Below are 13,301 nucleotides of genomic sequence, written 5' to 3' on the forward strand. Positions count from 1 at the left end.
ATTGACCATGCGTATGCAATTCATGTGCTTTGATATAAGTGGAGGCTTATGCTCTAAAGATGATCGAGCCCATAACCGGTATGTTGGGTACATGACTTGTGTATGGCATGGCTTTAATAGCAACAGTGGAATTCATAGCTCAATTAAAGAGTTAATAATATCCTCTCATTGGCATTGTGTGGATTGATAAATATGGAACACGGCCACGGGTTGCTTGTTCTCAAACGAGCAACTTATCACAGTCATTTCTTGACAGTGATCATATTAATCATTAAGAAACCACATATAAGGGTAACATACACATGATAAGGTCATTGGACAAAGCAGTTGGATGAATTACTTTCGTAAAGAGTATACAATAAGGAGTTTTCAATCATGTTACTTCTTGTGGACTGACTCCATGATTAAGTAATTGTGAATTATCGGAATGATGCTTTTGGACATAATTGCAATCACTAGAGCCTAATTGTATATGTATTATTGGTCCCTCCCTCCGCTAGCTCAACAAAAGCTCAATTGAACTACATTTGAATTAGAAGAAAATTCTACGATTTTGGGAATAATTTAATTGAGTCGATTTATTCGATGTGAAATTAAATTAGGTGTGAGAATTGTTCAACTAGAGAATTTGATTAAAGAATTTTCTTGAAAAATTAATTTGGAAAATCTAAGTGATTTTTGGAAAAAATTAATTTTGATCAAGTAAAATTAATTAATCAAATCAATTAATATGATATTTTTGGAAGTTAATTTTCAAGTTAGACAATTGGCACAATGGGTAGTTGAATTTGAAATTTGGACCTAAAATCGTAAATTAGGCTTTGGAGTTCAAAACCAAGACTAAGACCCAAAAATTGGTCGAACTAGGCCCGGTATGTGAAACTGGACCGACGGTCCAACCGATGGCTAGACTGAACCGGTCAAGTCGTCATTGACCTGGACTGGTCGGGTCGTCATTGACCCGAACCGAACTGGTAGCAGCCTAATGGCTCGGGGTGCCGTAAGGGTGTCGCACCTGCATCACCAGACACGGCGGTGTTGGTGGCTGGGACGGCAAAGTCCCGATGGCTGGCGGCAGTTGGTTGTTAGTGGTTGAGCAGTGGAAGAGTTACACTCCTAGTAGGACTCTACCAAAGAATTTAATTTTAGATCAATTATTCTAAAAACAATATTATTTTAGTAGTTTAATATTAAATTTAATTTAATACTTATCTTAATAGTATTTTATTAATTTAATATTAAAGTGATTATCTTAATATTAAATTTAATTTAATATTTATCTTGTAGATAAATATTCTATTATTTTAATAAGATTTAATATTAAATTTAATCTAATATTTATCAAGATAAAGATTATATTAATTTAATATTAAAATGATTAAGTTTAATCATAGTTGAACACTCTAAACTCTCCCTATATAAAGAGAGCATTGGGTCATTATTTACACACACTTGAATCCAAGAGAAAGTTGTAGAGAGAAAATTCTCTAAAGAGATTATTCCAGAAAATTTATAAAGATATTTTTCTAATTTATAACTTGACCCAAAAGTTTGGAAAAATTGTAAAATTACCTCACTGATAATTTTTGTGTAAGATTTTCTAATTCGAAGCGAGTCCACACTCGACAGACATGAGCTTGAGGATAGCAGAGAAAACTACGCGGTCAAAGCGCTCATCCTAGACGAATCAAAACGGTGCAATTTTGATTAAGTGTTTATTACATTAGATATCACAACCAAGATCTTGTTTTGAAAAAAATTTAAAATTTTGGTTTTTCCCTAAATTTATTTTCCGCTGCGTTTTTCAAACTCATTTTTCCAACACAATGATCGTCGAGACTTGATATTAAAGTTGAGTTTGACAAGATGTTTGCTTGAGAATTTGATTGAATTGGATTCAAGTGTCTTTTAGACTTGATCTTGAATAAAAAAATATACGCTTCAAGGGTTGTTGAGACGATTTTGAAAATGAGTTTGTCTTCAATTGAATCGGGTTGAAAGGTGACTTTCTTCATAAATGGCTTTTGGCTTCCTCTCATTGGTTGAAAGGTGGCATGCACATAAGCTTTACTTTGTTCAAGGTTACAAATGGTCAATTTGAGTAATGGTTTTGTAAATAAATGAAATGGTTAATGGTTGTATATAATAATGATGTTAATGATTTGGAAATTGTTTTGCTAAACAGGTTGTATAAATGTTAAATGATCATTTGAGGCCTTGAGGGCATCCATGTTTGCCATACGTTGGTTAGAGAATGTGTAAAATTGGGATGTTAGTAACCTATCATGAAAGTCATGACTTTGCCCCTTGAATGTATGACATCAATCCTTCTCATCGTGGCATCCCCTATTGAGGTTGTCACGTTGATTTTGTTTTATTTTGAAAATTTTACAATTTGATCCCTAGGTTGCGAAGCTTGATTACTGTCTTTAATGTTGCGACACCAAGCCTTAGAAGTCACGACACCCACTTGAAATGTTTTGAAAACTTTTCAGTTTAATCCTAGTTCGACTCTGGGATGGTATTAAGCTTTCGTAAGCTCGTATATGACCCAAAAATGATTTTATATAATGTTTTACACTTTTAATACATGTAATTTAATGATTAACAATGAAATTTGTTTGTAACCAATCCCAATTGCTTTGGAAACAAATGTGGCATCTTGTAGCTTTGACCCGTCAATCAGGTCCAATATGGGGTGTTACAAGAAGAATCTACTGTTTGTCCCTGGGGTGTTACAAGAAGAATCTACCGTTTGTCCCTCCGCAGCATACCCAGGCATTTCTGGTTGATAACTACTCATAGGTGAATGTCGTTGCTGACCTAAACCACCCCTTGTTTGGTAGGACATACATGACATCCGATAATCATCATGTAGTAGACTAAGGAAATATGTAGATTGCGGTTGGGCATGCGCATGGCCAGCATGCCTCACAAGGCCACATCAAGCCCGAAATAGGGCTCGGCCTCCATTGAGCAAATACGATTTACAGTATTCCTTTAACCAATCATTGTAAATGGATGAACACTTGTAATTGCCTTGGCACGGAAAATCGTTACTCACTGTCTACTATTGGTTAGCCCATAACTCTATCCAATATTCATGGTAACTGGCCAATGGATTTCCTGCGTGTTCCGCTTGGTTGTAGAATGCAATCCATCAATATTCATCAGCTTTGCGGGAACAAGTTGGTGGTACCCGAATTGTCTCATTACCCTAACAATCTGCCAATTTATTAATGGTGCACAAACAAGCCATAATTCTACCGAATTAAATATTCGGTTTGGTATGACCACCTTTATATGATCCTTTTTGTACGACTGCAACTCAAACTGCATAAAAAATGAAATAATTAGTAACACAAAAACATTTAGGGCCAGTTTTTTAATCCGGTTGAAAAGCACTTTTACACCCAAAAGTGCTTTTGGGTGAAAAGTAATGAAGAACATACTTCATTTGGGGCCAGTAGACTAACTTCCTTGAAGTACTTTTGGGCAGATGAAAAAGCAGAAAATTTCTGCTTTTTCGGCCAAAAAGTGCTTCTTAGCTGGTCTTTTACTTTTTTAGCCCCACACACAAACTACTGCTGCTTCTTAGCTGGTCTTTTACTTCTTTGCTCTCATCTCTTCTCTTGCTGGTTCTTTGTTCCTCTACTGCTTCTTTGTTCTTCTTCCTCTACTGCTTCTTTGTTCTTCTACTGGTGCTAGTTCTTTGTTCTTCTGCTGGTGCTAGTTCTTTGTTCTTCTGCTGGTGCTTTGTTCCTCTTCTCCACCACTGGTGAGTTTATCTTTTTTTCCATAAGATGAGTTTTGTTGCCTGAACTTTTATGCATGATGAAACAGATGATATTGGCTGCTAAGATAATGGACAAAACAAATGATGTTAGCATAGGGTTTCTAGAATCAAAACCCAAACCGAAATTTAACCCTTTCTTTGTTTTGGCATGCTTTATTTATTTGGGGGTTGTAATCCATGCATTCATCCTAACAAAAACTAAAAACATTGAGTTAAAATAGAAAACCTGTTTCTCTGGCTCTGTGTCTCTCTCTATCCGTATCCATCTGTTCTGAAAACCCGGATTCGATGTTCTACCACTCCCACCAAATACAGCAATCCCTTAATGCAATCTTTAAGTTCCTGTATAACAACAGACCAATCAAGGTGGTAAAGCACAAACCTTCACAAAGGAAACAGTTTCAAGTTCAATCCTTCTAATCTAACTTAAGGAAGCAAACCTTTCTTAAATGAATGTAAAGTTCAAGCTAAAAAGGCAAAAACCAGTCAATGAATTAATTAGAGACTAGACTTCAGTCATTCTAATATACCAAAGTCCAAATCAATGTGACACAAAAAACACTTAAAAAGCATAATAGCTATATTTAACAGATTTTGTTTTCAGCAATAGGTTATTGCATTTTAATTCCACTAACAAGCCAAAGACAAGAAACATATAGTTCAAATTGGTCAGTTTTCAAATAGTTAAAACTTTTGAATATAATACTGGAAATTAATTTTCCAGTTTCCAAACATTTCTCAGCAACCAAACAGGACTTTATAATATCACAGTTATTGCAATTTTCAGTAATAGATTAAGAGTTTATGACATTCTTAACCCCATTGATAGGCCGAATATAAGAAACATATCGTCGAAATACTTCAAAACTGATTGGTTCGTATAATCTAAAAATTCAAGTGAAGGATCTTTACAATGCACAGATTAATTTACATGCTCATGCTAACAAGTTAAAATGCAACATTTTTATAGTTGAATAGTTTAAAACAGTTTCAAATCACATTAACCTCAGAAATATATAGCAGAGGACAGATATTATGTTCATGACATTGATTGCATAATTTTTTTTCCAGTTGATTACTGGTCTTCCATAAAATGGGAGAGATTGCTAAAACTATCCAAGTATATAATAGAGGACAGATATTATGTTCATATCTCTATACTTATGTCCGCATATGCATTAGACGCGAATACTTAAAGAAAAATAAAGAGAGAAAGCAACATTGTTTCACTCTATATTCTCAACTCTTTCCTTCTTGTGTCATATCATATGATCTTAAAATGATTACATGATACTAATGTGAGAAGAACATTTTCTAGTTTGGCCCAGCTTCTAGAGTTTGAACATCAAAAAGCTCAACTAACACGAATATAGGGTTGGATCCTACAGGAGGGAAAGAAAAAGAAGAGCCATTGAGCTTCTGTAAAAGCTAAAAATTGGCTTTCCAAGCATAAAAACAGAAACTTGAAATCAAAATGTCTGAAAAATGCTGAACACTTTTTTGAAACTCTATTTCAAAGTACTATTGATCCATCCTTTTCAAATAGCTCTGTAAATGACTAATTAATTAAATATATCATCAAAATGCCTATTCTTTTTACTGCAATAAATTGAGCTCCTTAACAGTTATTTATATCCAATTAAAGCCCTTAGCTGGATGAAAAATGCCATGTGGTTTAACACTTTGCATCTTTTTTCCAACTAAGATAAGATGGTACATAGAACTGATGGAGTGGGATAACATAGCATTAGTAGATGTGAAAAATATTTAAAACATATATTTTATACCTTATTTTTCTTTTTCATTAACACCATATGCCAAAAATTAAGTGTATGAAATTATTTTGTAATGTTCCCCAAAACAAAATAAAATCTAGGTGGTGTAGAACTCAACCTAGCTAACCTAAATCCCTAAATAAGAAGGCAATGTAAAATAAATTCAGAGGCTTCTAGAAGATCATAGCTGAATCTGTAGATTAAGAAACAATATTTAAGAAACAAAAGATATTATAATCATTTATTTTAAATATCAGCTTTCCACAACCTTATTAAAAACTAATGGAATAAAGGGAAAAAAAGACCAGAAACTTGTAACCTTAACAATGCAGCATCGTTCAACACGATAACTACAATTGATTCCAGCTCCCCAAGCACGGGAACGAACATTGTTCCTAAGTTTAGAGGTGTAGCCTAGCAAATATTGGTCCTATAATGTCAGAATTGAACCTTCATTCCATAAAAAGCAGTTCTTATAGGATCAATGCCAGCCTTTTTCTTGCGTTTGATCCTCCTCCACCTATAATTAAAATAGCCTTTCTGCAAACTAAGATAAAAACAATCTTAATACCAGACTACAAAAGTCCATTGTATAGAAAACAAATGCCTAACAAAGCCACAAGAAAACCTCTACCAAAACAGCATCATAAGAATTTGCACTCATAAAAACACTGTAGTTATAACAAAAAAATAGAATAAAGTAAAAAGGCAATATTAAAAAGGGAAGGAAATAATACCACTCTCCGCAGTTTTCTCATGTTTGGATCTTTACGTATAGGTCCATAACCAAGAACTCCTGGAACTTTTCTTCTAAGGAAGCAGAATGCATGATACAAAATATATCCATAGATAGCACTTCGAATGAGAAACCAAACAAACCATTTAAAGTCATCTGTCCATAGATCCATTCCTAGGTTACAAACCAGGGTTTGGGCTAAGTCCCAAGCAATCTGAAGAGACATTTGGGAAGCAATTAGGTAAAAGAAGGGGAAAAAAAGAAGAAGATATAAAAGATGGGGGGAGAAAAATTTATCGAAGAGAATGAGAGAATGGCAGAGGATGTGTGAGAGAAGAAAAGAATGTAAAAGGTCTTTTGACTGAGTTGATTTTTTTTTGAAACAAAACTGAGTTAGATTTTCTTGAATGAAACAAAGGGACTAAAATCTCACAAATCACTTTAAAATTTATTCACAAGCAATAATAATTAATAATCATCTTAATTACAAACTATTTTTAATTACATAAATATTAATTACAAACTTATAATTACATAAATATTAATTACAAACTTGTGCCTATAAATTTTCATCAAGAGTAATTTTAATATGTGTTCTCGTGATTTTTTTTTCATTTTTTAATGATGGTAATGATAAAGTTATATCATTTTACCATGTTAATCAATTTATTGGATTATTTCATTATTATCATTATTACTGTTATTTGTTCATGTATATAGTTAAAATTTTGATACACATGTAAGCATATATACTTATGTGACATTTGATTTTCTTGATTGCTTTACTGGCTGAAACGAATTTGTTCGTATACGCAATAGATGAGTACTTCGGCAATTGAAGTTAGTGATGAAAAAAGCAATGTGGGATAAGAGATTGACAGAAATGTTTTGTGATATTTGTATTAAAGAGATATTGAAAGGCAATAGGCCTGGTACTCATTTCACAAGGGATGGATGGTTGAAAATAATGACAAACTTTGAGAAAGAAACGGGCAAGAGTTTTTCACAAAGACAACTTAAAAATAGGTGGGATGCCCTAAAAAAAGAATGGAAAGCTTGGAAAAAACTTAAAGGCGAAGATAATGGTTTAGGGTGGAATCCTATAAAAAGAACCGTTGATGCATCGGATGAATGGAGGGAAAGTAGGCTACAGGTACATTAATAATTCTAAATATTTTTTTTCTTATTTATGATGTTATTGATAATTACTATTATTAAACTATCATTTTATATGTAGGTTGTGCCTGAAGCTAAAAAATTTAAAACATCGGGCATTGATCCTGAATTCGAAGTGAAGTTAGACCAAATGTTCATGGGGATAGTTGCAACAGGTGATAAAGCATGGGCACCTTCTTCTGGTACACTCTCTACTGATTTTTTAGAGGATGTTAACAACGAAATACCTGAAGAGAATGAAGAAGAAAATATGAGAAATGATGTTCACATTTTAAATGATGTTCACATTTCAAATGATGTTCACATTTTAAATGATTTTCAAATTGATGGAAACAATCAAAAAAGAAAAAACCCTGAGATGTCAAGTTCACATTTTAAAACTGGAAGAAAGAAATCCTCAAAGCAAATTAGAGGGGCTGCAAGATTATCCAATCAAATAGAAAAATTATGCAATGCAACTGACAGTATGAGTCAAGCCACATCTAGTTTGACTCCTGTTATGGATCCATTTGGTATTCCACAAGCAGTCAAAATGCTTGACAGCATGTCGGAAGAAGTTCCAGAAGCTAGTCCGCTATACTTTTTCGCACTTAGATTATTGCTCAATAAGGACAAGTGAATTATGTTTTTATCAATTAATCCCAGGATTAGAACTTTGTGGCTTAAGACGGAAATGGAGGATAGTTGAAAATTTTCTGATCTTTTAGGGTTCAAAGATTTCTATTATGTGACTAAACAACAATGCTAAACTTGTTTTATCAATAGTTATTTATGTTTGGTTTTTGGATATTGAATTTATATTCTACTTATTTATGTGTAATCTAGTTTTATTAAAAGTTGTTTATGTTTGGTCTTTAGATATTGAATTTATATTCTACTTATTTTTTACTAAATTAGTTTTATCAATAGTTGTTTATATGTTATTTTGGATATAAAATTTATTCACAGGTGATGAGTACAGTCGATGATTATAGCGGTGATGAAAGTGACGATGAAAGGGAAAAGAAAGAGATTTTACAACGCATGGAATGTTTTAACCGATTATTTGTTGTTGCATCTTCTTCCGTGTAATTATATTACGAGAAGTATATATTGAGGCAACCATGCATGGATTCAAAACACTCAGGTGAGACATGGGTCCGAGAGATCCTTGACGGTCACGAATCACGTTGTATGATTAATTTTAGGATGTCTAAAATGGTATTCACAAGTTTGCTGAGAGTTTTGGAGACAAGATACAACTTGCAAACTTCAAGAAACATCTTCTACTGAAATGTTGGGAATTTTTTTATACATCTTGGGCACCGGTGCAAAAGTTTCCCAATGTCGAGAAAGATTTCAAAGATTTGGATCAACAATAAGTCGACACTTTGCAATTGTGCTTGAGAAAGTTTCAAGGATGGCCACTGATCGAATTGCACCCGAAGATCCTTTTTTTAGCTCAATACCCGAACAAATATGTAATGATTCTAGATATATGCCGCATTTTAAGGTTAAAATTTAATTTTATATTATTATATTTTAATATATTTGGTCGACTAAAAATATGCACGAGATTATTATTATTATTTGTTCAGGATTGCATAGGTGCAATTGATGGTACTCACATTGCAGCTATTCTTCCACCAAATGAACAAATTCCCTATATTGGAAGAAAAGGTATCCCGACTCAAAATGTTATGGTAGTATGTGATTTTAATATGTGTTTCACATTTGTCATGGCTGGATGGGAAGGATAGGCACATGACACTAGAATATTTCTTGATGCAATTCGAGATCCAAAATACAAATTTCTGCACCCTCCAAATGGTTAGATATTTTATTTATATGTGACTTGTAGGAAAATATTATCTTGTTGATTCTGGGTATCCTCAAATGAAAGGTTATCTCGGACCATATAAAGGTCAGCGATATCATTTACCTGACTTCCGTAGAGGTAGACCGATATCTGGTAAAGAAGAGATATTCAATCATTCACATTCATCATTACGTAGTGTGATTGAACGAACTTTTGGTGTTTTGAAAAAAAATGGGCCATTTTAAGGGATATGCCAAGTTATAGTTTTGAAAAGCAAACGATGATCGTTGTTGCTACAATGACGATACACAATTTTATCCGAAAACATGTCGGTCGAAATAATGCAGATTTTATGGAATACGAAGATAGTAACTGGGCATATGAGAATAATATTGATTCAGAAAATGTGCATGGTCGAGGAAGTGATGATGACGACGACGACGACGATGATGAAAGTGACAATGACGGTGTATCAAACAATTTTAGTAGTTTTGAAATGGAATTAACAAGAGATGCTATAGCTTCTAGTTTAATGAATTCACTTTAAATTGTAAATGCAATTGTAAAATTTTTAATATTTATATCTGATATATAAATATTATCCCCTTTTTAAAACTTCAATCCAAATATATGTAATATTTTAATTTGTTAGGTTTATGTTTTCTATATTATGTTAATATCTAATATGAGTTATATATTCAAATACATTTTAAAATAAAATAATACAAATGTGTTAAAAGCATTAATTAAAAAAATAATTTTTATAATAATACAATTGTGTCAATATCTAATTACAAATATTTAATTATTATATTTAAATATAGTTATATATTCTAATTAAATTTAATAAATAATTAATATTAATTACTTAGAAATATTTAAAATTAATATTATATATTAAAATATTAACAATAAGTTATAATAAATTATTTTTATATTTTTGCATAAATATCATAATATTAACTAATTTGAACATTATTTAAATACATATTTGTTACTTTACAATATCATGTCTAAAATGGACATTTTATTTTTTAAAAGCACTTTTTGACAGCAATACCAAACACTCAAAATTTTCAAAAGCACTTCTCAAAAGCACTTTTCCACAGCAGTTTTCAAAAGTACTTTTCAAAAGCAATGAAGAACTGGCCCTTAGAAATGAATGGTCTAATTACTGCAATCTCCCCGGCCCGTAAATAAGGGTCTAATTACAAAGCTTTAGAAATGAAGTTGCAGCCAAGAAATGAACACAAATCATGCAAAATGATAATTATAAAAGTTTAGGATACTAATATGGATGTCCCCAAAAAAAATACTAAAAAGGATAATAGAATCAATACCCTCAGAATCTCATGTGATGGCCGGATGGTTAAGGGTATTGACCTTCCCAGGTATTCACATTTTCAGGTGTAATCTGAGTTCAAGTCACATTTGTTGTTCAGATTTTGCCTTGTTATTGTCATTCACAAAAAAAAAAAAAATCAACACCCTCAAAATCAACTCTAATTAGGCACATTCATCCCTCTTGAAGACTAAACAACTTTTAATAAGTAGAAAGGTTGCATGTGTTCACAAATAATCCTTTTAGTGTAGTTTAATTAATTGTATCTCTTCTTATCTTTCAAGAAAAAGAAAAATTCATTGAAAACAAAAGTCAACTTAAACCATATAAATATTGCATTTGCGTAATGGCCCTTAGCCGAAACTAGAGGGTAAATTGGTTAGGGACAAAACTCGGATGAAAGGTCACCCTTTCGATAAGCAGTAATTGAAATACTAGATATAGAAAAAAAAATTAGTATTTAGATCTTAAATGCCATATAAATATTTCGTATAGTATTCATTAAATATGTTATATTAGTATTAAACAAGCTGTTAATAAAAGGCAACTTTAATTATTAAATTAATCTATTTGCTTTATGAAAACTGATAAATTAATGATAACTTTATAAAGTAAAGTGATGTAATTCAAAATTGAACCCAGTCTCACAATTTACAAGAAAAAGAAGAGCCAAATCACTATTCATCTACTTGGTAAGAATAGGGTATGTTAGTGCGAAGTCAACTCTTTAATTATGATGTCTAAGTAAAAAACCCTGTTAATCTTAATTAATAATAAAAAGAAAAGGAGGGATAATAGTGATGATCATAGTGCAACGGTGGAGTTAGAAAATAGAAAAGGGATTAGGTTCACGAGGGCGAAGAATTTCGGGTTTGAGCCATGTATTGTTTTTATATACATTAGGAGTGTCCTGTTGTTTAACCATATTTCTGCGGCCACCATTTGCGAATATTCCTTGTACAAACAACTCCACATCAATTCTTTTAATTCCTTCCCTGCCCTCCTCTGAAAACCCCTCCTCCAATACTAATTGTGCCGGAATATGCGGAGGTCGTTGGATTAGAAGAATTAGTTCCCAATCAATCCCCTTGAAATAATCGTGTCCCTTGATTCCCTCCAGTGTGATCCTTTGCTTTGGATCCTTCTCTAACAATTTCCTTATCATGTTCCTCAACGGTGTCGGTTCCCCCATTAGTTCCGGCGATTTCGTTAGAATGCGGTAAAAAGTTTCTTTCCTGTTTGATCCCCTAAACGGTGTCGTGGCGTACAGCATTTCGTGTAGAACGATCCCCAGGGACCACCAATCCACAGAGAAATCATGACCTTTGCCGGATATGACTTCTGGCGCCACGTATTCCTCTGTTCCAACGAACGAGTTGGATTTATTTACAAAGCCTGACTCAATATGTTCCGAGTTGACGAGCGCTTGGTAGGACGAGTCGTAAGGGGCGATACCCGAGTTGAAGTACCTTTTAAAGGGAAAGAATCGATTTCTCTTGACAGAGTCCGGCGGCTTCTGAGTGACCGAATTGGGAGGTGTTGGAGAAAGTTTCGTGGAAAGATCGAAATCGACAAGCATGATATGGCCATTTTCCTGGATCATGATATTTTCAGGTTTCAAATCTCTGTAAACAATTCCTAAATTATGAAGATACTCCAAAGCGAGAACCAATTCCGCTGCATAAAACCTAAGAAGAAAGAAATTATGAACAAAACAATTAACATGTGTTTGGTTCCCAGGAAAATGATATATGAAATTACTTGGTTCTTACTTTTTTACCTTATAACATCGTCGGTAAACATTTTCTCAGTCTGTTTCCTTCTCAAAGAATTAAGATCACGACCGGGACAATAATCAATGGCAAAACCAACGACTTTATCGGTTGTTAAAACTCCTCGCAATTGCGGCAAAAGCCGGTGGTTAAAATTCATCAACACTTGCTGTTCAAATCTAACCCTTCTATACTCGTTCCTTTCAATTCCATTGTTACCCTTCACTCCTTTATTACTCTTCTCGATGGAATCTCTAGATATAACTTTCAAAGCTAAAATTTCCTCCTTCAATTTATCTCTGGCAAGAAACACCACTCCTTTCGCTCCTCGTCCTACAGCCGTCACTACTTCTAGGCAATCTAATTTGAGTGATGGTACTGAATGCACGTTGAATTGTTTAGCGTCGACCATGGCGGACGGAGGCTGGACGGTTGGTTTTTAAGATTGCTTCCTGGGTGTTTGAGGGAGAAGAAGAAATACAAAGTTTCAATTGTATGAAAGATGAGAATGATAATGTTGGCGGCGAGAATTTATGACAGAGGATTGGTTTTCAATTTATAAGGAATCAAAAATTGGAAAAAACGAGTTAATTTGTATTACACTGGATTTGGACCACGTGAGATAATTTGGCTATTACGCGTGACGTGGCGTCATCAAAGGGATTTTTAATTTTGATTTATTATTAACAAATAATTTTATTTATTTATAGAAACAAAGGGGGGAATCGGGTGATATGAGTGATTACGCATCGGTATTGCTGTTCTGGAAAGCTGTTGCTTCAGCTGGTGGGCGAAGCTGTAACGAGTTCCCACCGAAAGTTACCTTTTAAAGTCTTTTTTATTGTTTCCTTTTTTTACGAGTGCAACTACTTTTTTTTAACCGTTTTTCATACGTAAGCTAATGCA

At 33.3% G+C, this 13,301-nt stretch overlaps 3 protein-coding genes across 16 annotated transcripts; 1 reads left to right on the top strand and 2 right to left on the bottom strand.

The window, feature by feature from the left end:
• Nucleotides 1-2,547: 2,547 nt before the first annotated feature.
• On the bottom strand, nt 2,548-7,101 carry LOC107954692 (probable inactive ATP-dependent zinc metalloprotease FTSHI 5, chloroplastic). 10 transcript variants are annotated; one of them, XR_001699653.2, is made up of 6 exons: nt 6,309-7,094; nt 6,022-6,118; nt 5,891-5,985; nt 4,023-4,138; nt 3,453-3,853; nt 2,548-3,333 (listed from the first exon to the last, which is right to left on the bottom strand). XR_001699653.2 is itself a non-coding variant. In XM_041096548.1 (5 exons), the coding sequence occupies exons 1-4, from the start codon at nt 6,531-6,533 to the stop codon at nt 4,090-4,092; spliced, it is 459 nt and encodes a 152-aa protein (XP_040952482.1). In that variant the 5' UTR covers nt 6,534-7,090; the 3' UTR covers nt 3,798-3,856; nt 4,023-4,089. The 10 variants fall into 10 exon arrangements, 4 of the variants coding, with proteins under 4 accessions (XP_040952482.1, XP_016745814.1, XP_040952483.1 ...); XR_005915638.1 differs by having other exon boundaries at nt 5,891-6,111; nt 6,309-7,101; XR_005915637.1 differs by having other exon boundaries at nt 5,891-6,118; nt 6,309-7,095.
• Nucleotides 3,632-9,180, top strand: LOC107954691 (L10-interacting MYB domain-containing protein-like). 5 transcript variants are annotated; one of them, XM_016890324.2, is made up of 4 exons: nt 3,632-3,778; nt 7,127-7,460; nt 7,545-7,665; nt 8,432-9,180. In XM_016890324.2, the coding sequence occupies exons 2-4, from the start codon at nt 7,155-7,157 to the stop codon at nt 8,449-8,451; spliced, it is 447 nt and encodes a 148-aa protein (XP_016745813.1). In that variant the 5' UTR covers nt 3,632-3,778; nt 7,127-7,154; the 3' UTR covers nt 8,452-9,180. The 5 variants fall into 5 exon arrangements, with proteins under 5 accessions (XP_016745813.1, XP_040952480.1, XP_016745812.1 ...); XM_041096546.1 differs by having other exon boundaries at nt 7,545-7,638; XM_041096547.1 differs by having other exon boundaries at nt 3,658-3,778; nt 7,216-7,460; nt 7,545-7,638.
• A 1,996-nt stretch (nt 9,181-11,176) lies between these two features.
• LOC107954693 (serine/threonine-protein kinase OXI1) lies at nt 11,177-13,170 on the bottom strand. The gene is made up of 2 exons (XM_016890328.2): nt 12,404-13,170; nt 11,177-12,311 (listed from the first exon to the last, which is right to left on the bottom strand). Exons 1-2 carry the CDS (start codon nt 12,805-12,807, stop codon nt 11,447-11,449), a joined length of 1,269 nt encoding a protein of 422 aa, XP_016745817.1. The 5' UTR covers nt 12,808-13,170; the 3' UTR covers nt 11,177-11,446.
• Between the last annotated feature and the right edge of the window lie 131 nt (nt 13,171-13,301).

This window comes from Gossypium hirsutum, chromosome D07 (genome assembly GCF_007990345.1).
Source record: "Gossypium hirsutum isolate 1008001.06 chromosome D07, Gossypium_hirsutum_v2.1, whole genome shotgun sequence".
Lineage (NCBI taxonomy): Eukaryota > Viridiplantae > Streptophyta > Magnoliopsida > Malvales > Malvaceae > Gossypium > Gossypium hirsutum.